The 26,777-nt window shown below is 34.1% G+C and overlaps 1 protein-coding gene across 1 annotated transcript in view; it reads right to left on the reverse strand.

Moving 5' to 3' along the window:
* Positions 1–53: 53 nt before the first annotated feature.
* The window catches only part of IMMP2L (inner mitochondrial membrane peptidase subunit 2), a 465,163-nt gene continuing 438,439 nt past the window's right edge, over positions 54–26,777 (reverse strand). Inside the window, exon 6 of the mRNA XM_084295020.1 lies at positions 54–538. Within this exon, the coding sequence (XP_084151146.1) occupies positions 419–538 (120 nt within the window). The 3' untranslated portion in view covers positions 54–418. The remainder of the gene's footprint in view (positions 539–26,777) is intronic.

Consider the following 26,777-nt stretch of genomic DNA (forward strand, 5'->3'; position numbering starts at 1 on the left):
ATCAACAATAATAATGAAGGATCTCTTTGGTTACTGATGAAACAAGCTGAATATAAAAGATTAAAATATTTTATTGAAGTTTTTAACAATTTCTTATCCAGAGAAACACAGGTAGAAACATAACAACTCAGTCATTTTACTGCTCCCAGAAAAACAGATCGTTGAAACCTACAACCAATGTGTAATTATTTCCAAACTAAATACTGCACAATGTACTGCTGTTTGAGATTATAACAAAGAACCAAAAAACCAATTTACTCTTAAGATGACATTTTAACATGAAAATATTGCATGTATTTGCTGATATGGTGACTGATGTTAAAGCACCCTTGGCTAAGCTTTTACAAGTGAACGTATAACAGCTGCAGCTCTCGCTGGCTGAACTTGACTTCAGTGTTCTTCCATCGGAACATTTAGGTCACTCTTGCTCTTTCTGGAGTGGTTTGCGCTCTGGAGGTAGCATTGGCTGTAGCTTCTGCCAGCGCTTTGGAGGCCAGAGAATATGAGTAGCACGGGCATGTAGAAGTCCAAGAGAAACCTGTACCCAAAATATAAACCAGAGAGAATATTAACTATTGCAAATTAAGTGAAATCTGGGAGATATAAAGCATATGATGATTTGTTACAGTAATGAGAGAATACAAAGCAGAGTACTTTGTATGCATAAAGAATGTCCCATGCACGTAAGGACAGAAAAACTGCTTCAGTGACAATTTATTATTTTATTGATAAAACATTTTGTGGAACCCAATACAACTTGCTGAAATTTATTGTTTATAACAAGAATGAACTAGGAATGTTTCTTCAGGTTCAAGAAGCAGCAGCCAGTCAAAACAGTTAAGGTATTTTATAATCCACCAAAAGCTTGTGGTGATTAATTATTTTGGGTATGGCAGATAAAGGTTCAACTATCAGTTCTGGATAAGTTCAACAAAACCTGTGTTTCAGCTTTGAGCTACATACATTAACCATAACAGGATGTTAGCTTTTCTCAAGCATGTCGTACGTTCCACATGTCTCTGTCTTTCAAGATTCAGTTTTGTCTACAACCAAAAATAGAAATCACTGTGAATTGTAAATATTTCCCTAGGATGAAAATGTATTTCTGGCAGAATTATTTGAAATATATTTATAAATCAAAGATTTTTGAAGTTCTAGGGCTACTTACACTTTATTCACATATTTTGCAAATGTTTTACATCATATTATTTATTAACGTGTTACTTCAATAATTTTCCTTTACTTCAGTTTTAATTCAGTAAACTGAAATAAAAGTCTATATTGGAGATGCTTACAAATAAATCCTTTATAAGTGACATGGTTCAGAAAACTGAATGGCTTAGAAGACCTTAAGAAAAATATAAACACGGCTCTTTTCAATTACAGTATGAAATGCTTAGACTAAAACATTTTGAAGATTCTTGAAGAAATGCTTAGATTAAGAAATTTTGAGAATAGAAGCATCACATTTTCAGATTGGGATTTTACAGGCTTTGCTGGTCCATACTAATATGGAGTTAATCTCACTCAATTTGAAATACCTGAAGGATAGATTTCAACATCTTAAACTTTAGACTCCTTCTGAAAACCACAATGAGTAATAAGCTTCCCACTGTAAAGTAGACAACAACAATTTTATAAGTGGCATCTGGAAATAATGTATAGGCCTATTTGCCTGTTTTGTTATCATTTCTCATAAGAATAAGGAAACATTGGATAACAGTTTCTTAAACAAATTTTAAAGCCAAGAAAAAGGAAATGCTTCTTCAGTGTGCACAATTACATCATGTTTGACTATATTATACGGGATACAGAAGAGAACATACCAGAATAACAAACTGGTTCAGAAAATAATAGTAGAGGCAGATTCCATCACAGATAACTGAACAGTGTGGTCTCTATGATCCAGAATAGGAAACACTGAGAGAAAAAATATGTACTTCCTTTGTCCTTATATACTAATGATCTGATATTAGCTGTTATAGGAGTCAGAAGTTAAAAATACTTCTGGTTTGAACCTGTACAATCTTGCTAAAACTCACCACACCAAAAAAAAAAAAAAAAATCAGTAAGCAGGTAATTCAGCATTTTATGCAAATGGACACCAAATAGGCCCCTAGGAATATCTTCAACTAATTTTCTTGATTTAATTTCATAGGATTAATGTACATGTATATTCACCGGTCTCTCTCTACTACATAATCAAATCAGTGAAGCTGAAGTGGTCTATATCTAATTCCATATTCTGTAGCTTGATGAACCAGGTGCTGAATTACTTGAATATAATTTGGTTAGTTAATAACCCACAATATCTAAAAGAATCTGAAGAAACTGAAATCACAGTCCAGCATCGTATTTTACTTGCTTGATCTCTTGCAAGGATCACTTATTTCCCTGATCCATTGCTTCTTTATCCTACACTTAAGCAAAGGACAATATATATCCAGACTGCAAAGTGACAACTCCTTTTTGATAGGATTTAGCTACACTTATTTATATAATTTATTTTATTTATATATTTTATTTATTTATTATTATGTTTTTATCATATATATATTATATTATATTATATTATATTATATTATATTATATTATATATATATATTATATTTTATTTATATTTTTTATGTTTATAGAATTCACAATATCCTTTATCTTAATTATTCCATAAAGTGTTCTGCAAATGTATCACCTAGTGGATTCGTTCTCTGTATACAGCGTGATGGCACACATTACAGGTTGGTGTCAAAATAAAAAACTACAGCAAACCCCACTACTGCATATAAAATATGACAGCATTTGTACTGAGAGAAATATTAAAATACTCTTCTCAAACACAAATACCCTCTAATTTTCAAAGCTCTGTGTTTTTCTCAGAGCATTGCTTGTTACTGATATCAGTAGGAGGTCTGTACACAGACTGAGAATATAATAAATGAATCAAAACTTGTTTGAAGCTCAGACTGGGAATAATTTTGCCCAGAGGATTACTTCTACTGACCATCATCTGACTCGAAACTAATAAAGAAATATCCTTCTCATAAACCTGATTTACAGGACAACATGACAAGTGTTAAAAAGTAAAAAATGGGTATTGTAGGGTTATAGAAGTCTTTACTAAATAACAAATGACACAGATGCTATAGGGCTTATTTTATAATAACTTAAAGGCTCACTTTAAAAGCACCTTGCGGTCTGACTTCTGCAAAGAACCTTAATAACTTTTGCCATTGCCTATTATTATTCTGTAGTAACCACAGCAGCCATGAATTTCACAGAGGAAGGACAGAATTGTTTGCAGTGAATAACCTGTCCTTGTTAATGGGTTTACCCTCATCAAGGTTAGATGTGGATAAAGGGTGAACAGAAAGGACACACTTTCTGTTGAAACAGTGAAATACTGAAATAATCTATTAAAATAAAGATTGATCAGTTCTCTTACAGACATTACTTATTCTTTTTACTTAAGAAAATAAGTTTACCCCCTTTCCACATGAAAACTCTTTGCTAATATCTCTTGGTCATGTTTGTAAATGAAATACATTCCTCAATCTAAATAGTTGATCCTTATTTGTACATTATGAGCTATTAATTATTCTTGCTGTAGCAACAACAGATGTTATGTTGAACTTAATCAATATTATTCTTCCCAACCTGAGCTGTTAAGGCATTAACTTATATATATTTATATATTTAATATTTGAATATATAATTGACTGAGAAGTCTTTTTTTTTTTTTTTTTGATAGAAATTAAGATAGAAATTTTATCACAAAACAAGTTTTGAATGAATAATACTGTTTTGACACTGTTACTGTGACAAAAGCATATTTCCTCAAAGCCTGCTTGTTGTTACTATGTTAGTTGCATGGAGACTGATTAGTTTTGGCACTGCATTAGAGAAGATAAGCCTAAGCTTGGTTGTGTTACCAGCAGTGATATTTACATCTTTCTTTCTCATTCTGTCATAACAGGTTAGGATAAGAGCACCTCTGTTGGTATACAGTATGTAGTTGGTATACAGGCAAGTATATATTACTTGCCTTGATTCCAAAATACATCATTTTAAAATTCTCAATGATTGTACAGACTGTACTCTCCCCCTTTTCTCGTCTGTTTGCTATTTGAAATCTTCACTGTCCCTTAGCATGATGCCTTTTCTAATCTCCAATCACAATGGGACAAGCAGCACTGAGACTGAGAATCCTGTGAAGTAGCATACAGTGGTGCTCACCAAACCTTCTGTGAAATCCAGGTCCTCAGTCCAGATTTCAAGAAAGGGAAAAGTCTGGATAAGAATGTGACCTTAACAATGGTATTTTCAGCTTTCTCAGGATATGTAAAGTCTACTCAGGCTGTGATAATCACTTTAGGTTAGGAGCATTCTGCACTGTTATCTGTTTGCTTCTTTTCCCCTTGAACCTTTGGTGACTTGGATCTAAATTAAACAGGCAGGATTTTAACAACACTAAACCAGGAAAGTACAGTAGTACTGAATATAATCTGAGAAAGAAATACAGAACCAAAAGAATTGGTATCTACAACCTCTTCTAAATCTAGGCTCCTAAGTAGTCATTTTGCTAATTAGAAGTAATAATAAGACAAAAAGACAAAAAGCAGTACAAGAACATTTTGTTCTGCTGTTATTGTAACCCTGTAAGCCAGTATTGCCATTGCTAGTAACAAGCTGCAGATCTTGTACCAGCTCTGCAAGAACTTCTTGCTCAGGCTTTGTTAGAACTATCCTTGCCTGCTTAGAGTTTTATTTAGTTTGCTTATCTGCAACATTTTTTTCCAATGATCTGCTGTTATATTTTGTTATAGTTTTGCTTATATTTGCTTATATTGCTTATATTTGCTTGTATTTCCTTATATTTGCATGATCTTTCAGTATAATAGTTTTTTGCTTGTTTGTTTGTATATAGCAAAAAGTAGAAAGAAATATATTTCTATGTAGAAAGAAATATTTATTATCTTCATGCAATAATGTGGATTACATGACTGTAGGCATAGGATAATAAGAAATGGGCACAGGATGACACTGAAGACTGCAAGCTTAAATACAACTCAGTAATGATCACTTGAAAAGCACCTGAGGAGGTGGACAAAAAGGTTTTAAGGCTATCAAGGAGTTCAGAAGAACAAGGAGTGTAATAAACATACAACGTCTAATAAATACAGATAAAAATTATTTGCCAAGAAGTGAAGAAACAAGGCAAAATACATGTCAGGAAATGTATTAAATTTGCACCAAGAAAGTGAGGAAGAAGCAACCATCAACATCACATTCCTCCTGATGAAGAATTCAGGATGCCCACATATCCAGAATTTTTCCCTCTTTTTGAGGAGGACAAGTGCTTCAAAAAATATAAAATAACAGAAGAGATCTTGGAGTATCTAGATGTGACACAGGAAGATAAGCAAAGAGAATGGGAAGATAATAAAAAAAAAACACAGTAGCAATCCTTAACGTTGGATCAACAGAAGAAATCTTACATTAAGAAATTAACATTAAGAAAACATTAAGAAATCTTTTCTTAAGGTCCACTTGAATAAGTACTAATAAATATGAATATACTTCCTCTTAAGAAAGAAATACTACTTAAAAATACTATCTTAAAATGATCTTGTTTTATCATGTTTAAGCCTAGAAAAAAAAAATAATTTGTGTTTTGTCTCCTGGTCCCATTAATAAACGTTTAAATGGTGCAAATCCTTTAAATCTCACTGGAAGAGAACAATAATAGCTACCTATCTAGAAACAGAACTAAATTAAAAGTGCCACATATTATAACCTGTCTACTTGAGAAATTTCTTTAACTACTGGAAAATCAGAATTTTTAACACATACGTTATTAGCCTTTGGTTTTGAGGAGTCACATTTGCTTTAGTCTCAGACGTTGTATAGCAGTATTGCACAGGCCTTCCAAAACCCAAGGACAATGACAAACATGCAAACACAAAAATTAAAGTTCTCTCAAGCCCAAAAGAGAAAATAGTACCAATCACAATTAGTGTTTCGGATTATGCTTTCTGTTTCCTGAAGTACTATATTCTCACTGTGTTTTGTTGTTGTTGTTGTTATTGTTCTTCATATGTACATTAATAAAGAATCTTTATATACAGCCTTTCACATGCTCAGCATTATGGAACATCAGCTTACTTAAAACAATTTCCTCAGATTTTCTGTTGCATAACACAACATCATTTAGGATGGGGAAAATTCTTTAGCAGTATTGTTCTATGCAGACTGCATTTTGATGACTGGATACTTGCTTCTCCCCATACTGGTTCTGAAAGGTGCCCATGCACAGTAGGTGAAAAATCCCCTAATGTGGAGATAGCCAGGGAGATTTAGAGATGACCAGCAAACATACGGATTCTGGAAGACTGGAAATGTCAAATTTTTAAGGAGGTTGAAAACCATCTCCAAAAGGATGAGGTTAATGAGAAAGGAGAGAAAAAAAAGTTCTGGACTACTTCAGCCCCCAAATCTCAAAGAAAACCTCAGGATAGAAATACCTAGGCAACTATGCCGTGTTTCAGCTAAAATACTAACAAAAATATATAGTATGGGATAGGTATCTGTGTCAAATTAGATTGCTTGTCTTTAAGAAAGGTTGTTACACTGGGCTTTGATATTAGATTGTAGGTGTAAAATGGTCTCACAGAGAATTCTCCCAGTAAATTAGGCTCTTCAGAAAATCCATACTTTAATAGAAAGTAAACATGATTGCTATTACACTTCATTTTCTGTACATGGCTGAACTTTGAAACAGCTACTATCGAGTGCAGAAGCAGGAAAAAAAGGCTCAATAAAAATAAAATCTTGTGGATTACAGTAAAATCCCAGAGAAACCACTTCCTCTAGTAGAAGTACTTGGGATAATGAACAATGGCAGAAGAAACAAATATCCTTGACCTCCTTCTTTTTATGTATGTAAGAATCACAGACAGATGAAAATCAATAAATTAATGTGTAAATAAAACCATACCAAAACAGATTTTCTTTAATTTACATCAGCTTCCTGAAGGTTAGCAAAACAAGATGCTAACTAGCTCATGAATATTAAAAAAAAAATACAGTAATCGATTCCGTTCAGCAAAATACTAGCATCTTCATCATTCTTTCCTCTTGTCCCTGAACAAATCAGACCTAATGGAGCCATACAGATCTAGTGACAAAGAAAAGAATGCAGCCCATTAATTTTGCTAGTAAGTGTTCCATTACGGTTCCATTAGTTTGATAGCTGAAGCAGCAGCTCCAGCTATAGATAAAACATTCCATATGCATTTTTTTTTCACAGAGCTACTGTATAATCAGTAAAGGTCGTTATCAAAGTTACCAAATTCAGAAGTATTTATACCGATAGCAAATATATTATAAAAGTACGTGAAAATATATAAATCACATTGTGACAACAATTTCATTTTGAGAAAGTTTTAAATAGTGAAAATTGTGACACAAATATAACACTCAGAAGTAATGCACATGCACTACATGTGCATACAAGCACAGACATAATTGCAAAATAAGATATGAAAGAGAGTAATGTGTTTCAAATGCAATGGATGATTCCCAGAATTAATAAAATTTGCTTGTTAGCACAAAGTATTTGTCTGAAATTCATCTACCAATTGTGACTGCTCTGATCCAACATGATTTTGCAATTTAAGCTGTTCATATCATAAGAAGTAAGTGCATTGTAATAAAAACTCATCAAAAAAAAATTACTAAATATCAAAATAACTGGGTTATATTCTCTTTTGTTCAATCATATCTGCACATCTACTTTAAGCCTTAAGTTGCAAAAGAGATCAAGGAAGGAAATGATCACTGAAAATACAATATTTTTCACATATTAGATCTTTCTGCAGTTATTCATGCAGATAGAGACTGGTTTACCTTGAACTTGGATTAACATTTATAAAAGTAGTGGAGGTTTAAAGGAATTCATTATCAAGTAGTGTATTTTTAATCAATTTGTATAGGAATTAGCTGTCAATACCTAATACTACTAAATTAAATATAGTAGTGGGCTGGGTACAAATATTGTGTGAGCTAAGTTCTGTCTCAGTGCATTATCTTGGAATAGTCAAGGATATATGATTGAAAGGGCACCAGAGCTAATTAATTTCTTTGTTCTTTCCTATTTTTTTCTTCAGTGTTTTCTAAAGTATTTTAAAAAGAGGTTAACATATGAGTGCTACTAGTCTTTTATCTTCAGTAAATATAGCATTCTTAGAAATTATTCTTTCTTGCTTATGATTAACAGAACCATTATGCTAAATAGGTCCACAAAAAGATTTACAAACCAATCTATTATTTATTTTAGATTTCTAGTTACGAAAGTGGTGAAAGAATTTGCTTAGCGCACATTATGATGTGCTTTGCATGCTGCTTATACATAAATATAATTTAATAGTTAAAAGCTTTTTAACATTTCACTGGGTGAAGCACAAAATTCAGAGACTAAATAGGAAGTCATGTAACTCAACAGAAGAATAACATGTACTAATAGCATTCATAAAAGAGCCCCACATTAAAAAGCAGTAATATAATTGCAATTCAATATTTTAAAGAATTGATAAATTAAGTGGCAGGAAACAATTTTCACAACACATTTATCATCTTCACATAGAAAACATTAGCTATATCCCAAATCTGTTTGTATTAATTATTCAGGAATATATAAAAGTCTTCAATGTAAATTCCTATTCAGCAAGGCATTGTGTCAGTGCCAGCAGAGTTAGAAGAATGTCAGGCTTAGTGACATTATTCAGCTTAGTACACTGATATTGATTATGTGTACTGTCTTTCTTGACTGAATACTTAGGACACTATGCAGAAATGCTGTATGTTACAAATTAAGTTGATTTCCGTTTTTGTTCTGTTGTGTGTTATTAATTCAGAGTTTCATTCTAAAGCTTTGGCAAACACAACTCTATGGGATTACAATGGCAGGTGTCACAGATCAGCTCTCAGAGCTCACAAACTACCCAGAGATTGCATTCGCATCTCACTATGCCACTTCACTGCAGACCCAATTCGTCTCTATGGGTTGGCTCTTGAGCAGGTGAAACCATGCTCTCCACTTCCATTGTCTGTGGTGTGCGCTCTCCATGTCACCACTCTGGCCACAAGATGGACTGTGATGCTCTTAAGTCCTGCTACAAGATTATTTCACTCATGCTCTGCTTTCAGCACACACTCATGGAGGTGTCCCGCAACACCTGCCTCTTAGAAAGCAGGACCTTGTAATGAGTGACTAGCATTGCAAAGCTGAGCAAACAAGCTAAGATGAAAGATCAAATTCCACCAAAGTTCTGAAAGTGTGGCCCACACAAAATTAATCTTTTTTTTTTTTTCTTTTTTTCCTGTCAGAACACAATAATAGGCTTCAGTTTCTAGATGCACTCAAATTCTTCTTCAAGACATGGAAGACATTCTTCTTCAAGAATGGAAGAAAAAAATCCTGGACATTAGTTAGCTCTTGCTAACTAATTTGTATTCTACATACTCTTCTCAGAAGCTCAGGAAAGCACCCTGTCTCACTGGTCAGAAATCAGGGCTATTTATAAACCCAGAGAAGTGTCAACACCAAGGGATGCTATGGAAAACATCCCATCCCACTGCTGCCCCAGCTCTGTAAGGGGTAGTGCCAGCCTGGCACCCAGACAGGGTGGCATTGGCAGCACCAGACCCCAGGTGTCTGGGAAATGGTCATTACCTTAAATTTTACTTGGCAGATACCTGGCAAACAGGGAAGATCATGCTACTATAATTATCAAATGCTGAGGTAAGGAAAAAAAAAAAAAAAAGTAAAGAAGGTCAGCAGTAGCAAGAAAAGCTAGTTCAGGGAAGTAGGTAAGAAAATATCTATGAATTAAAAAATAAATAAATAATGGTGCAGCATGTTACAACATTACAACTGTTATTGGAGAAATGTTCAGAAGTTTTCAGTAATAGCTTGTATGATCAGCAAATAGATCTGCCAACATACTCAAAGCTTCTCCATTTTTATCACACATTTCCACAGTTTTAATCTGATACAAATGAAGTTACAGAATCACAGAATCACAGAATTTCTAGGTTGGAAGAGACCTCAAGATCCTCAAGTAAGTTGTTGCAATACTGTTAATAAAATCATTTTGACTTTCTCTTACCTTAAAAGACCAATGTTCAATAGAGTATTTCACTTAATTAAATATTTCAAGAAAGATCCTACTGTGAGGCTTGCTTATATTTTCCTCTAAAATGGCATGGAGAAGCAGTTTGACTTACACAAAACATGCTGTTGGCAATATAAGCTATGAAAAGCAATGGGGAGTAAATATTCAATGAGCAGCTAGGATATCAAAATGTCATTAAATAGCTTCATGATATGTTATTAAAATTATAAAATACTTTTTAATAGAGGTCTTTGTGTGAGGATGGCTAGAGCTCATCTAAAATGGTAAATTTCATCAAGATAATTGTGCATACGTAATCTCCCTGGGCTGATTTAGAAGAAAAAAATAACACAGAAATACTTTATATATACACAAAGATTTTTCTCCCCCTTATAGCTATAATAAAAGCTATGAATTTAAGAATGTTTAAATACTTCCTCTCTTGTCTTTATCTGATTTATTCTGTATTTTCCTTGAACCTACATAGAAGAGATTACATGTACTAAAACCAACTTTTACTTTACTTGGAAAAAGCTGTCCCCAAAACATTAATTTTTCCCGTAATCAATCTTCATATTACTTAGAATTCCGTGTTTTTATGATACTGTGACATCTGTCAAATTCTTGGTATAATTCAGATCATATATCTATCCTTTCACTTTGTAACAGAAGTGATTAAATAATCAACCCTATTAATTACGAATATAATTTCCTCATTCTACATAACTAATCCTTTTCATATTCACTTTTTTTTTTTTTTTTTTATTTAGTTCATTCCTGATCAGCTTAAGATAATGGCATAACAGGTTCTGCTGAGGAAAAAAGCTTCACACTAAAAAAGTAATCTGAAGTATATTAACATTCATATCCTTATTCAGATGCTGTCGCAGTTCTGTGCAAGCTTGAGTCTACAAAGCTAGATTTCACATCAGATGATTGTTTAATTCTCCACAGAAAATTCCCTCAGTGAGGAAACAGGTTTCATGTGTGGTTATGGAGAAGGAAATTTTATAGAGAAGTGACTGTATTGGATCAAACCACCAGGCCTGGCCCATGTACTGGGGCACGCAGGTAGAGCTGACTGATCCTAAGGAGACGCAGGAGACCAGCAGCTGGGGTGATGCAGCTCCCTATCATTATGCAGATGTCAGAAGAACAAAGAAGACCATGTTTGGGCTTCCTGACCATTACATTAGAGGTCCAGTTCACTGGCCTAAACAATGAGGTCCGTTCTGCCATTTGAGATGTCCCAGGAAACTTCTAATGGCCACGGTGTCTCCACATTGAGGAGGATACAGGATTCCTGCAAGTCCCGTGCTGCTGCTTCTTACTGCACATGAATGTCTCAGATTCACTAGGGCATAGGAAAAATACTTTTCTATGGAATGTATTTTTTTCCCCTTCTATTTTCCCCTTGCTCTCTAGTTTTCTTTAACACATCATTAAGTAACAAGACAGAATACCATAAACCAAATAACCGAGGCACAGACTGCGTTCTTTCAAAATGAAAAGTTACCTTCCTCTTTAGCCAAACACAGTAACCAGATTTAATCCACTACTTCGCCATCAAGAGCTATATTTACCTCAAGAAGACATTAAGACTTGTTCTTAAGCTATACAGCATGAGCAAGAAAGTAATGGAAGACTAATGAATTCAGTTTCCTGCATATTTAATAAAATATTCTCTCATAGTCGTAATCAAGCCATAGTTCAGAAAAGCATGTGCTGAACTTTAAATATTCAAGTAAAACACTTGAGCACATTATTAAAATTAAGTAAAATAAAATAAAATGAATATAATTTCCAGAGAGCTGATGATCCAGATTTATTAACTCTTTAAATTACTCCATTTTTCAGACTATATGCAGCTATTAGGCTTCTTTAACAAAATATAACCACACAGGACTGCCAGGTCATCAGTAAATGAAAAGGATTAACACAGTTAGGAGCTGAAAGATCTAAATGTTAAAACAACACCATAAAAATAATCCATTATATGGAGCTCTTCCACTTCCAGAATAAAAATCAACCAAATTAAAATTCCTTTTAAGTGCTTACCTTTGTTACACAATCTTACTCAAGATATACTGCAAATCCAACATTTATTTTGTACCTTTATGTTTTAGAGGACAGAAATCACATTTTAGGTCAGCAGCAGACCACATATCCATCACCATTGCTATAATGCCTGGAGATCCAAATACTGTCTCTGACATTAGCTGAGGAGACAGCAGTAGTGACATGCAGACAGCACAATCTGACACATTTTCATCAGTCTACTCTGGAAAAATATAGTCTGTATGTTTACTGAGTTGTTTTTTTCTGCTTCAGGATCTTAACATGCAAAGTAGATTAAATAAAAAAAAAAAAGTGATCCATATTTTAAAATAAATATGATTCTGAGGCCATTATGCATAGTTCATCTTCTAGCTTGCTTTACAGTACTGAATTACTGTCAGCTACAGGTAAAGGCTATGGAATGATGGCAGTTGCCATTGCTTTGCAAGGGAGATCTGGCAACCTGTCTGAAGAGTCTTTGTTCCCTTACTACTGAACAACTTAAGCAACCCAATCTGAACTTGATGACTATGCATTCTTGTTTCCCAAACAATATTTTGTGTATTTCCTTGTTCAATGAGTCCAATGCTTATTTTAATTGAACAGAAAACAAAACAAAAAGAACTCACACCAAAACATGCAGAGACATGCTTCCATGCTATATTGTAAATTTCCTGCAGTAATCCAAGTCCCCATGCTGTCTGGAGTCATACACAGACAGAGGAGAATCTGAAGCTGCCTTGTCCATCTGGTGGTATGCACCATTAACCCATTTGAAGAGTGAATCAATCTCAAACTGGAAGCTGCCACACCGTATGTTTGTTGCCATGAGGATGGGATTTTAACCATGAGTCAAATACATATTATATATATATGTATTTGTATATAATATAATATACATATCATGATACTCTAAACACATAAAGTAAGAAGATGGAAGTTAGTATCTAATGATAGGGAATAGTGATATAGGGATAATGATAGGTTCTTGTGAAAAGCAAGCAAATGCAGGGCCAGAATCTCAAGAAATTTCAGAAAAAAAATAAAAAGGATGTTGTAGGTAGAAAAACAACTTTGGATAGGTGTTAAGAGTTGTTTGAACAACTCATGCCCTCAAATTAGATTTCCTTTCCAGGCCTCAGTAACAACACAAACTCAGTGAACATTACCTAAAACTGGAAGACATTTCCATTTAGTACTACTGCATTAAGAGGTTGAGAGCTTCAAACTCTGCAAGAAAAATCTTTAACCTCCATTGTAATGGCAGTCTCACACAGCATCTTCTATGTTCTACAGCAAAGCAGCTCTTTCTGCAATCTCAGAATACTTTTACATCACCTTTCTTCATACTCTTTTCCAGATCTCTGCAGAAAATAATTTAGAACCACTGCCTGGCTCTCTAGTACATGTTTGTGCAGGGAAGCACTGATCATATCTGGACAGGATCCTGATGCTTTCCTATGTGTTAAATCTAGCTACAACTCTGCAGAGTTTCTAGATTCACAAAAAGCCATCTCAGCTGTCTGATTGCAATGAAAGCAAATTGTTATGGTCATCTTTTGAATCTCAAAGAATATGAGTTTCTAAGGAGAGCTCCTCAAAAAGGAGATGAAACAAATATAAAACCAGTAGAATATATACTGTATATGCTACTATAGCAACTATCCAGATAAGAAAATAATAAAAGTGATTTATTCTTGTATTCTTGGCTGGCCTCAGTTAATTTAAAAAAAAAAAAAAAAAAAAAAAAAAAAAGCTTAAAAAAGCTTAAATGCTTCTCTAGTTTCAGTTGCTGAGTTTACAATTCAATCAATTTTTTGTTGTGAAGTAAAACTTAGCCATGCCCAGCCCTTATGACTTTGCATTAATTTAAATGCAACTGCAAAAAATAATAATAATAATAATTCTACTAGCCTGTACTATGGCATTACCATGAACACTGCTTAGTCACTAATATTCATTTCTGAAAACACTAAACAAAACCGTTAACCTGATAAAAATGCTAGCAGGGTATATGAAAAATATATAGAGAGAAATTGAGACTCTCTCTTAAAAGTCAACATTTTCTCAAAGCTGTGACAACCAAAAAATAAAAAAAAAAGTTAAATTACCATTTACTGTCCTTTAGTACATTATATACATATTCATTAACTTTGGTACAAAATACACACAAAATTTTCCTTTAGTTGACTGTCATAGATTGAAGCTACTAGAAGATATCAAAAACTCTATTATGGCAAAGCACATCTTCTACTAAATTTATCTCTGCTACAATAACAAGGTTGAGCCTATTTGATGATTATCATTTGAGATTTATTACTGAGAACCATGCCAAAATTAATCTCTATTTAATGAGTTTTTCTGAAAGGGGTTTAAAATATCAAAATTTTGAAACATGTTCATTAGAACTATTTGTAAGTAATTTAAAATGATAGGTTATAAATAAGTTGTGATTGGATCCTAAAGCCGTGTCAGAAATAGTGTTCAGATGACAGACTGTCAGATAATTTCGTGCTTGACACATGGGTCCAGTTGATCACTAAATAGTGACATTTTTATTGTCATCTTGAAAAAATAAAATTAAATTTTCTCCCCTTGCAAATTTTTTTCCTTCCCTTTCCCTCCTAGATCATGGCACATCAACACCATCCAACTGGAAACTAGAAAATTGTGAATTACTCAATTTGTGTTCTGGATAGTTTTGTCTCCTCTAGGAAACACCAATGTCAGTAAATAGTCTCTTAAATACCCTTAAAATTATAATCACAACCAAAAAGTTGTGATTATAACTTCTACGTTACCAAACACCACTGTTACAATATGAGAGCCATAAATTGAACAGAAAAGGTAACAAAGATGCTCATGAGGCCTTAATTTTTCTCAATTTGACAGAGACACTAACATGATGAGTTATGGCATTTCTGTGATAAATCCTTTTTGGATTTGGAGTGTGTCAAATTTTATCAGTCAGGAGTCAACAAGTTTCTCATGACATCTTGCCCATGGGGAAAGCATTGGGTGCAAGTTTTTGTTTTACTTTGCTGTTTTAAGCATATTGTAAGAATTGCTGTAAAGGTTCTGAAAACTCCTCAGCCTTCAAAGTATAGTATAAAACCTGCATTAAAAGTAAAAAAGTATAAAACATATAAAAGAAATATTCAGAAATAAAAAGGGCCCTTTATTTTTCATAAATAATCTACTTGAGCTGAGGAGTGTTTAAAATTATAGTCGCTAACAAAAGTACCAGAATTATTTTTGTTAATAATATGTATTTGTTCATCCACAGAAAGTTAATTAGATGACAATAAAACAAATGGATATTGAATGGCAAAATGAACACCGGAGTATCTTTTTCACCAGTGATATGACAGTGATAGAATAAAAATAAAAATAAAAATAAAAATAAAAATAAAATAAAAATAAAAATAAAAATAAAAATAAAAACCTGTATAGTCATTTTTTTCATAACTTTTTGGTTGTGATTATAATTTTAAGGGTATTTAAGAGACTATTTACTGACATTGGTGTTTCCTAGAGGAGACAAAACTATCCAGAACCAATAATGTATTGTTCTGTTCTTTCTAAATAATGATACATGACGTATATAAAAAGCCATCCTGAGCTGTGAATTTCTTAATGTCTTAGTTTCAGATGTTATTTGAATTTTGGCTGGAGTCTGGAACTCTTCCTCAAACTGATTAGTAACTTATTTGAAAGATAGTTGCAGTAAATCTGAGAGGACTGTTCCTGTAAGCCAGTGCTGTTCCTCATGTATAAGGACACCTGAATCTGACCCTAAGATTTATTTTTCTTTGTAAAATGGAAGATTAAGACAAACAAAACAAAACACACACACACAAAATGAAATGAAATGAAATGAAATGAAATGAAATGAAATAAAATAAAATAAAATAAAATAAAATAAAATAAAATAAAATAAAATAAAATAAAATAAAATAAAATAAAATAAAATATGGAAGATTGTAAAATATGCACCTGTTAAACTTCACCTCTTGTATCTTACTGGTTTCAACTGTTAATGTATAGAACAGTGCAAACAGCAAAGCTTAATGGTATTATTACTCTGACATAAGTAGATGTCAGTCTAGTATTGTGCTGCATTTTCCTTTTGATGAGGACTATTATTTCTAATAGGCATAACATGTAACAATACCACAGCTTGTCATAACTTATCTGGGAAACACAAGAGTTTGCAGCAAATTCATGAGATTTATTAATGTCACTAGTATACAGACACTGTTTTTTTATGGCACTTACTGAAGTGCTAAAGAAACATACTCTGAGTCACAGGAAAAAAATAAATATATGTATATATATATATATCAGTGGAATACTAGGTTTTCCAAACCAAAAAAAAAAAAAAGAAAAAAAGAAAAAAGAAAAAAGAAATACAGCTCAGATATTTTGAGTTCCACAGCAGAAATGTGAATGCTACTAAAGATTCTTTCCAGCATTAAAAAGTGTTGATGACCTGAGGGACTTGTTTAGAGAACTTGTTTGTCTACCAGAACAAAGCCGTACTCAAACAAGGAGGAACACTCATTCCCTCCAAAATGTATAAAACTCCTGTACATTTATGTGAGTAGTGAGCAGCCAATTGCCTCACAGACATTAGACTCAGACAGCTATTAGAATAAAGTGCAGACTACTGTAAAATTTACAATAAGACTGACACAAAGCTTATTAGATTTAAAGGATGTAATTTCATTTGTTTCAATGGACACTGGTTTTAACCCTATTGGTATGATCCAGTGTCTACTGAAGCACATGGAAACATAACCACAAAAGAAATCATATGCAGGCCCTATTCCAAGCTCCTTAGATGGATGAAGACAGAAATCCAGAGAAGACTTTTATTACTATTGTCCTTGGCTTATCCTGTTGTATTTTTTCATATTTCAAGTGTACATGCTTTTACATAGAAAAAGTTCATTAGAAATAATCAGAGAACAATTCCAAAAGATTCCTGTGTATACTTGCTACAGTCTTGCCTTCTGTAGAGCAACTGGCTACATAAATGTCTTTTTGACCTAAAAATTCGTGTTTGCACGCTGGAGGAAATACTGAATGCATAAAGGAAATACTTTAGGTGTTTTAATAGCCCCAAGCTAACATAATTTGAGTCGTGAAGACATAAGAAACAGACTGATTTAAGTTGTCATTTAAATACTCTTTGTTGAAGTTCTCTGATGTCTAAAACAAAAGTGTGAGAGAGCAGTAATCTCTGATAAAAATATCAAGGTTGTTTAGAGAAGTTTAAAATACATATTAAATTCAGGAAATCAAAGCTGGAAAACTGAGTTCAAGAAAATATTTAGGGATCAGACTTAAGGTCAATGAAGACTGAATTGCTTGTTTACTAGATCTTCTCTCAGTATACTCTTGAAATACTGTGAGAAAATCAGCAAGTTTGGATTCTCCCACTTAACACAATAGCCTAAATTTAAAAACACATTAAACTTTGTAGACAACCAGTGGAAGGAGAGGACCTCAACAGAGTGATATAAACTCACTGTAAACAAATAAGTCTTTCCCATTTCTCTCCATGGATTATAGATGGAGGCTAGGCAACTGTGCTATTAATTTGGGTGTCTCTGTTCAAGGCTTACAATTAGATTAAAAGAATCTGGGCTTTTATATTGCCTTAAAGATTATGTAATGTTCTCCATTAAAATCCATCTGTTCAAAAGGCATTCTCAAAATAAATGGAAAATATTTGACATTAAATTAACTTCCTAAATGACTTAATTCTAAATTTAGAGAGGACAACAGCAAAGCTCCCTTTGGACTTCACCAGCCCAAGACCACTATACAGTACTTGATACTGCTTTTCCTCCCCACTTCATGAATAAATACGGGGGAGGGGAAAAGGATCGGGAGAGAAATGTTGTTTGTCTGTTTTCCTCAGAAAACTATGGCAGAAATCCTTCTTTTTATACTAAAGGAGAGCAGTAAGAATTGCAAGCGGATTACTGTACATAGGTTACAGTGTTTGAAATCTTAGTGACCTTGAGTAGAATCAGTTCCGAAGTGCAATTTGTTAAATACCATTATATTAAATGACAGCTATGGGAGTGAGGGACTATGAGAATAGTAAAGCCAAAGTCCCTTGGGGTAGTCAGATAAAATGTAGCAGAATCTGTCTAAATAGCACATTTGTTATATCTAGTTTTGTTGCTTTAAAATCTTTCATAAAATCTTTCACTCAGGAAGCTGCTGTGCTCAGTGGCAGAAATTACTCAGGAAGCTGCTGTGCTCAGTGGCAGAAACCACCTCATCTCAGCTATCACAGAGACATTGTTGTATACTGCCTCTGTTCTAACCATGACTATATATTGTCCCCCCCCCCAAAAAAAAAAAAATCACTGATGCAAAGCTGGGTTAAAATAGTCATTTTAGAAGTAAAGCATAAATTAAAAACAAAGACTTCTTGGCTACTATGAAATTACTCAAAACTGTCTTTTTATAAAATAAATAAATAAATAAATAAAAAGTTTATTTAAGCTCAAGTCCTAGGTTTTCTTTTTTAGATTCCACTTTCTGTGAAGTAGATATGACATGTTTTCTCTATGGTACCACATCTGAAATGAGTTAGTCACTTTATACTACCCACAGTCAAAAGAACTTCATCTAAAAGTACTTTAAGATTGGATCTTTTGTGTGAAGCCTGAGCAATCCGCAGCCAGTGAAGAATAAAAATATATTGAGGATTCACTGCAAGACATGCAACCATGAGATGCAGAAATAATTGCTGGAAAATATCAGAAGCTGGTGTGCTATGGAAAGTTTAGGCTTCATCTAGTTTTAGACAGTTCTATGTGTCCTGCTAATTTTATGTGTCAGGTTATGTATATAGTATTATACTATCATAAACAAACAAACAAAAAAAGCTTTTTTTTTTTTTTTTTTTTTAATCAAAGGCATGTTTGTCAGTTTCCTGGTCCCTTACTTTCAATACAATTATTTCTCCAACGGTGCCTAGTTTAACTAACAGTTAACTAACACATAATACTTTTAGTCATTTATGATTATAACTTTTGTATATGGTTACATTAAACTAACATGACTCTAAGTTTCATTTTTCACAGTATTTGTTAAGCTTAAGTGAACTATATGGTTCTGGTTTCAGTTTGAAATAGGAAAGAAAAGGAAAAACTGATAGAAATGAAGTGGTTATATTTAAAGATTTATGCTGGAACTCTGTTTCTGCAGGTAGTGCATGAATATTTTCTCTGAAATGAAGTGTCCTTGATATACTCTTCTTGTGCTTTATACTGTTCCATGAATTATAGAAGAATCCACACTGGCTGTGTATGTTATTTTGGAAGAGTCACCACCCTCCTTAGACTGGAGTAAGGAAAACTGAGTCATCCAATCAGCAGTCTTGGTAGCACCACAGACTTGCCCAAAGGAAAAACTAGAGTTCAACTAGAAAATTGTCTCCAGAAATAAGCCTTGAGAAAGAAATACTAAGTCAGGTTAAAAGCACATGGGCACTGTTTCTGGGAGGAAACAACGATTAAGCACACTGTTAACTGTGTATGGCTAATTGGAATAAGAAGCCATGATGCAGTTCCTAGAACAGTGTAGCCTTTCCATCTGCAGATGAAAGAAAAGTGTGCATAGCATGTACTAAAAGTAGATGCAGATTTATTATTTTTTTTATTAAGTCATGAACATACCCTAAAATTCACACAAAATTCATCTGTCAGGTCACAAACCTTGATATCCACAGAATTTGTAGCATTTTTAGAAGAGCAGTAAGAGCCAAGACATTAAAGACTGTAGAAAGGCTGGCACTATGCAGCAGGTCCATTGCAGATCCTGAGAGTTTTTCAGCTGGGGAAGCCTCAGCTTTTTCAAATATTACACTGCAGAGCAAGACAGCTATCACATTTTATGCATCAGGGAGTTCTCTGTCTAAAAGTGCTACCTATCTTGTCAAGAAGGCACTAATTTTAGAATAATTTGGAAATGCTGTTATATCTGAAAATTAGATTGCCCGTCATATTTCACAAATACCAACAAACAAGTAGAAGTCACTGAGAACACTGAACACTGTTTCTCTTCCTGCTTAGCATTACTTTTGCTGCAGGAAGCATGCAATCCACAGTTGTTTGTTGTCCTGGACCTTGTTTTTTGTTTGTTTGTTTGTTTTTTGTTTTCTTTTTTTTTTTTTTGTCTTTTTTCTTTTTTAAATACACTGTAATAATAAATCCATAAAGACTGACTTCTTAGAGTTAACCTGGGTGGCATCTCTAGACTTAACAGACCTCACCCAAACAAATCCCAAATTCTGTCATTTCCTGTCAGACCTTTCCTCCATGTCACCTACTTTCATCTTGTCCCTCTTGGTATGTTCATTGGGAACACAGCTTTGATCTTATACAGAGTAAAAGGTAAAACAAATTCAGTAATGCATGAATCATTGCATCCATCACAAAACAGAACTGGATATTTTCTGCTGTTCAGGAAAAAACGCGATTAAATACATTTAGTCATCATTTCTCTAAGTACAATCTTGGAAATTTTTGTGTCTCTAGATTAAGCAAACATTCAGTTTCACCAGACTTCTGAATGTCCCCAGAGACCTTAATAAAATCATCATTTCTACTAAACAAAATACAAAGTTTGAGCAACCCAATTTCTTAAGGATTAAAATAAATAAATAGATAGATAGTTTCTCTTTTTATCTGATTTATTGGTTTTATCTAAAAAACAACTCTACATTTTAAAATAAAGCACTGTTTTAGTGCCAGATTCAGAATCAATACTTTTACAGTAAGGTGATGAAAAGGTCTATGAAGGTAAAAGAGATTCAATAACAAATGTTTTCTTACAAGCATGTAGAATATTATATCTCACCTGAATATACCTACAAGTAAGAAATAGTAGCTATTACATCAGATAAGTCACAAAGTACTTATTTTCTTTTTAAATTACCATTCAAAGTTAAAAGCTGTTTGTGGTGGATGAAAAACTCGACATGAGCCAGCACTGTGCTTGCAGCCCAGAAGGCCAGCTGCATCCTGGGCTGCATCAACAGGCCAGCAAGTCAAGGGGGGTGATTGTCCCTCTGTACTCTGCCCTCGTGAGGCCTCACTTGGAGTACTGTGTCTAGGCCTGGGGCGCCCACGACTCAAAGGATGTGGAGCTGTTAGACAAGGTCCAGAGGAGGGCTACAAAGATGATTGAAGAAGAGGCTGGAGCACTGTGAAGAAAGGCTGAGAGAGCTGGGGATGTTCAGCTTACAGAAGAGAAAGCTCCAGGGTGACCTCAGTACTTATAGGGGACTTATAAAAGATGGAGAGTAACTCTGCTCAATTAGATCATGACAGGACAAGGGGGAATGATTTAAACTAAAAGAGGGGAGACTTAGATGAGAGGTAAGGAGGAAACTTTTCACTCAAAATGTGGTGAGGCACTGGAACAGGTTGCCCAGAGAAGCTGGGGATACTCCATCCCTGGAACAAGGGATGATCTTGAACATCCCTGTTCAAGCCTAGGTTGGATGAGGCCCTGGGAAACCTGATCTAGTGGGTGGCATCACTGTCCATGGCAGGAGGGTTGAAACTAGATGATCTCGGAGGTCCATTCCAACCCGAGACATTCTGTGATTCTACAATTCTTTTTTCCTAAACTACAAGAGAGAATCCTCTTGCCTAAGCAAAGCTACTTTACATAACAATGTAATCATGAAATCATGACACCAGAATTGCTAGTTTATACATTGACTGCTGTATGAGTCATCATCTGACTACTGATGAGTCCGAATGCCATAAACTTAATATGGTCTGATCAAAGTTTAATACATGTTTCTAAATTATTTTTATAGAACCTGCATAAAAAGTATTCAAGATAAATTTCCAGAATATCTGCAAATACTAATAAAATGCTATAGCAAACCAACCAACCAAACAAACAAATGTAAAACAACCTTTAAAGCCATATGCTAGGTCCAGCACATCCAGCAGTCCCTATTTTCACATTTAGATGTGAGAGGTCCAATTAAACCTGGTGGTCAGGGAGTGAATTTTGCAACCATGTGGCCAGGATGGAATCATATGGCTAACAAGTAACAGCAGCTAATTGTCAATGCAGGATTTAATTAGCTATCTTGGGATATTTTACAGACAGGAACAATTCAGTAGAAATCAATCAGATAATCGAAAACAGGAAAACGATGAGAAATTGATACTGTCCCCTTGTAGTGGCCTGTGGTCTTAAAGTTTCTAGTCTTTAGTGCAGAGAACATCTTTTTCCTTGCCTGAAATACTGAAAATGACAAAAAAGAGCTAGGGAAAAGAAAAAAAGAAAAAAAAAAAAAAAAAGAAAAAAAAAAGAGAGAGAGAGAGAGCACAATATAAAGAGAATACAGCAATATATGAAAGACGATTATTCTCAAGTAACAGTATACAATCGTGTGCCTTTGACAACTCAAATAATTTTGAACAATGTGTAATTTACAGCCATGACAGGGCAAGCACTTTCCTTCCTTCATTTATTTGTTTCATTCCCTGCAGGATGAAGTGAATAAATAAAATTACTTCTAAAAAGCCATTTTCTGTTGTTATCATTTATGCCTCAAGGAAAAGAATGTTAAAATCCATCTGCTTATAAGCAAACCCACTTTCCTGTTCAATTTGGAAATAAATTCTGTATATTCTGAAAAGCAGGATCAATTCAAAAGCATAAAACAAAATAAAAATTAAAAGTTATACAAAAGTGTAAACAATTAACAAGATGTATACAATTAAGATTATATAAAGTCAATCAGCAGAATCCAAATGTAGAACTATTTCCATTGTGACTCATATTAATTACCCAAGTTGAATATTTGGTATTTTACTCTAGCATCATCACAACAAAGCATAAGGAGTGTGAACTGGCACAACAATCTAAATCCAATTAAACATTCAGGAATATAATTTCATATTTTGACAAAAATAAATACAGGAGAGAATATGTGTGTTGGAACTAACTCTAGGCACTAATTAGTTTGTCTTGACTGCCTTTACTCTTAATGGAGGCAGAGCACTCAGACCCTAAATCACTGTCTACAGAATCCCTTTATCAGTCTCTTTTTCCACTGATTATAGATGCATCCTAAAGACATTATCCTAAAGTTAGCCTTTGGATCAATGACTTTTTTAGCCAGTTTTCCAGACACTTGATTATAGTGAGAGGTCCAGGCATTCCTATACGTTTCTATTCCTATATTCCTGATGTTTTCTATATTCTTATATGTTTCTATTCCTATACGTACAGAAAAGATAACACTGTATAGTATTGAAAAACAAAACAAAATAAAACGAAACAAAACATATTATTCCTAAACATTAGCTGGCTGTGGTCATATGGGACTAGATATCCAGTAAAATTGGACCTGCTGGCTTGGGGATAAATAATATTACTGCTTGATGAATGCAGGTATTCAGGAAATCAATTGTTGATCTCCATCTACGTATGCTTACATTCCCACAGACCCTCTGTGCAAGTTCTGTTAGCTTCAGTAGCCCTTCTCTGTCATGTGTCTGTGTCATCAAAAGTAGGTATTCTTCACCTACTTTCCTATATCGAGCGATTAAAATTTACTGTGTGCAGGCCAATTGTTGAAAATCATTCAGAAGATAAGTGTGCAGAAACTATACATGATCCTCATACATAGCAGTAGATGAATCTGAAGTATTTGTTATTTTCCTTCTGTGTTCTTCTTGGGATCCTGTTTATTTATCAGTGTAGTTAAAAGTGCTGGTAAATTCATAAACCCAAAATGATTTGGGGATGCAGTAATTTTAGCTGCCGCCTCTCCCTACACTTCTCACAACTGTTGCAATTCATTGATGATTCTGCCATCTGTCTCAAAAGCTGAAATGCTTGGTTTAAATATATAAAAGCTAGTCAGGCAACTCCATTATTAAATGCAAAGATACTGCTAGCACTGTAAACATGGGCTTAAAACTTCCCACCACCTTTGCAGTTCTACCTAACGTAACAATTTTGGCACTCAGCACAAGAATGGTTTAATCTAATCTGCACTGCATGGCAGAGCAGTTACTGCAAAACACCTCCTGGATTATGCTAAGGTTCCTTCCGAAAGAACTGCCCTATGGATTGGTACATCCAATTGTGACATTTTGAAGGAAAGATTGGAATTAAATGATCAATTGCTATACATATCATTGCTGATTAATCTGTGTCTGACATAAAAAATATTCTGTATGTGCAAACCCCTTTGCTGCTGTTTTGTTAACAGAGTCCTGTAAATCTACAGCTTAAATGAACCCTTAACATTACGTTCTTATTCTTATATGGTGCAGACAAGATTTAGTCAGTGGAAAAATTGACAGCCAACCTATATACTGAATTTCTTTACTTTTGGATACTTGGAATAAAGTCCATTTATTCATCTTTTTTTTTTTTTTTTTTCCTTTTTGATGGCTTAAGACACTATTTCGTCCTGCTATAATGTTTTTATTTCCTAAAATTTGTTTCCAATTTCTTTTATTCAGTTAATCATAGATATTAGGGAATAATCATATTTGTATTTGGTTATATTAGTGCATTTTACTGCATTATGGGCTCTGTGTTATGTGATGTATAAAGTTCTTCTCTATTACCTAAAACATGATCATCCCGCTTTAAGTCAGGTAAGTATAATCAGAAAGAAATAAAAGGACCCTTCTAAACTGCAAGACCCTTGAAGTGTTATTTCTCTTAACAACTCTGTTTTGTAAGAATTTTCAGTGTAACAATGGGTATTAAAGCATGCATTATTTTTATATATCATATTACTTAATGATGGGCAGCTGTGATATAGTGTGTCAAAAAAGGGGGCATAATACTGTGTGGAAAATATCTGTAGCATTTTTAGTGATCTTGTTCTAGCAGCACAGAAATGCAATCTAAACTTCTACATCAAAACTTGACAAAAATACATTCAATTCAATTTTAGAGTAAATTGTTTCTGGAATAAGATTATCTGTCACATAGATGTTCAGCTCAGAAACATTTCTTGATATCCAAATTTCATTTTTTAACAAACAGTCATTCTGAGTAAGTGCGGCAGGCTTTTAATTACAGAATATATGCCTCTAAAATAAAAGTTTTCAGTATTTAAACTTTGCAGGGACCACTTCATTTAAGACTCTGAGGGTGATATCAAATCTGAAATGACAGTTATGATTTTCAGGCATATTTCCCTCTATAACACATACATTCTTCACACTTCAAAAAAATGAAGGCACAGTTACAGCTGCTGCCTACTGATCTGTGTGCATTGAGCAGCACATCAACATATTCAGCTTATCAGAACCGTTTGCAAGAGCATGTTTGTCAAGCAAAACTATCTCAGAGCATTAGGGAACTGACGTCTCAGTTGGATTACTTCACTAACTCTTCTATAATAGTGTAGAAGAGTTATTTTAAGTGAGACTAAGCAAACAAAACCAAAAAATTCTCACAGACTGTTAAGCAACTCAGAAACCTCAACACTGAAACCTGAAATCATTTCAGGCTTGAGGTTCAACATGCAAATAAAATCTAGAGCTAGTCAGAACACAGACAGCAGAAAGAAAATTATAAGTTTTGATCCTGACCTGTTTCCAAAATACAGGTCATATCTTAAACTAAAAATTGGTATTTTAATGCAGACTAAATACTATAAATTACAATATATTTCTATAGTTTTTTTTCAGTGATTCATTATGAACTTCATTAGACAATATTATGCTTTACTTTGTAGGAGTAGAAATTGGCATAATGGGGCTCTCCTGAGCTTTAAGCCAATATGTTTAATAATCAGCTGATTGTCACACAGAGACCAGATCTGATCATTTGTCACACTACCTTGGCTCCAGACAAAATTCTCTACCTCACATATGACTTTCAGCTTGAGAGCAGCTGGAGAACAAACACAGTATAGCAATGATCCTTTGATAGGTCAATATTTTAGACCTCTCATGCCTGAACTTAAAATCCAGTACTCTAAAGGCTCTGCTTGTCTAAGAAAAAGGCAGCTGTGGAGGTCATCTGGTCCAACCCACCTGCCTTAGCAGGGACACCTCAAGCAGGTTACCTAGGACCATGTCCAGATGTCTTTTGAAGACCAAAAGAAGGAGACTCCACAACCTCACTTGGCGACCTGTGTCAGTGCTCCTTCACCTGCACAGTAAAGAAGTGCTTCCTCATGTTGAGAGGGAACCTCCCATGTTCCAGTTTGTGCCCATTGCCGCTTGTCCTGACACTATGCACCACTGAAAATAGTATGGCTCCCTCTTCGTAGCATCCTTCCTTCAGTTATTTATACACACTGATAAGATCAGGGGAAACCCTGATCTGAACAGTCCCAATTGCTTGGAAATGTCATATAAATATATAAGCATGGGCAAAACCTAATAAATGGTAATTTCACTTCTTACTCTGCAACAAAAAAGAACATATGCCATTCTCATGGTCTACACACAAAGAGAATGTGATATATCTGTGAGATTTTTTAAATAAGGCTCATCTATCTCTTCCTTACTA

This window comes from Netta rufina (genome assembly GCF_964035555.1).
Source record: "Netta rufina genome assembly, chromosome: 1".
Classification (NCBI taxonomy): domain Eukaryota; kingdom Metazoa; phylum Chordata; class Aves; order Anseriformes; family Anatidae; genus Netta; species Netta rufina.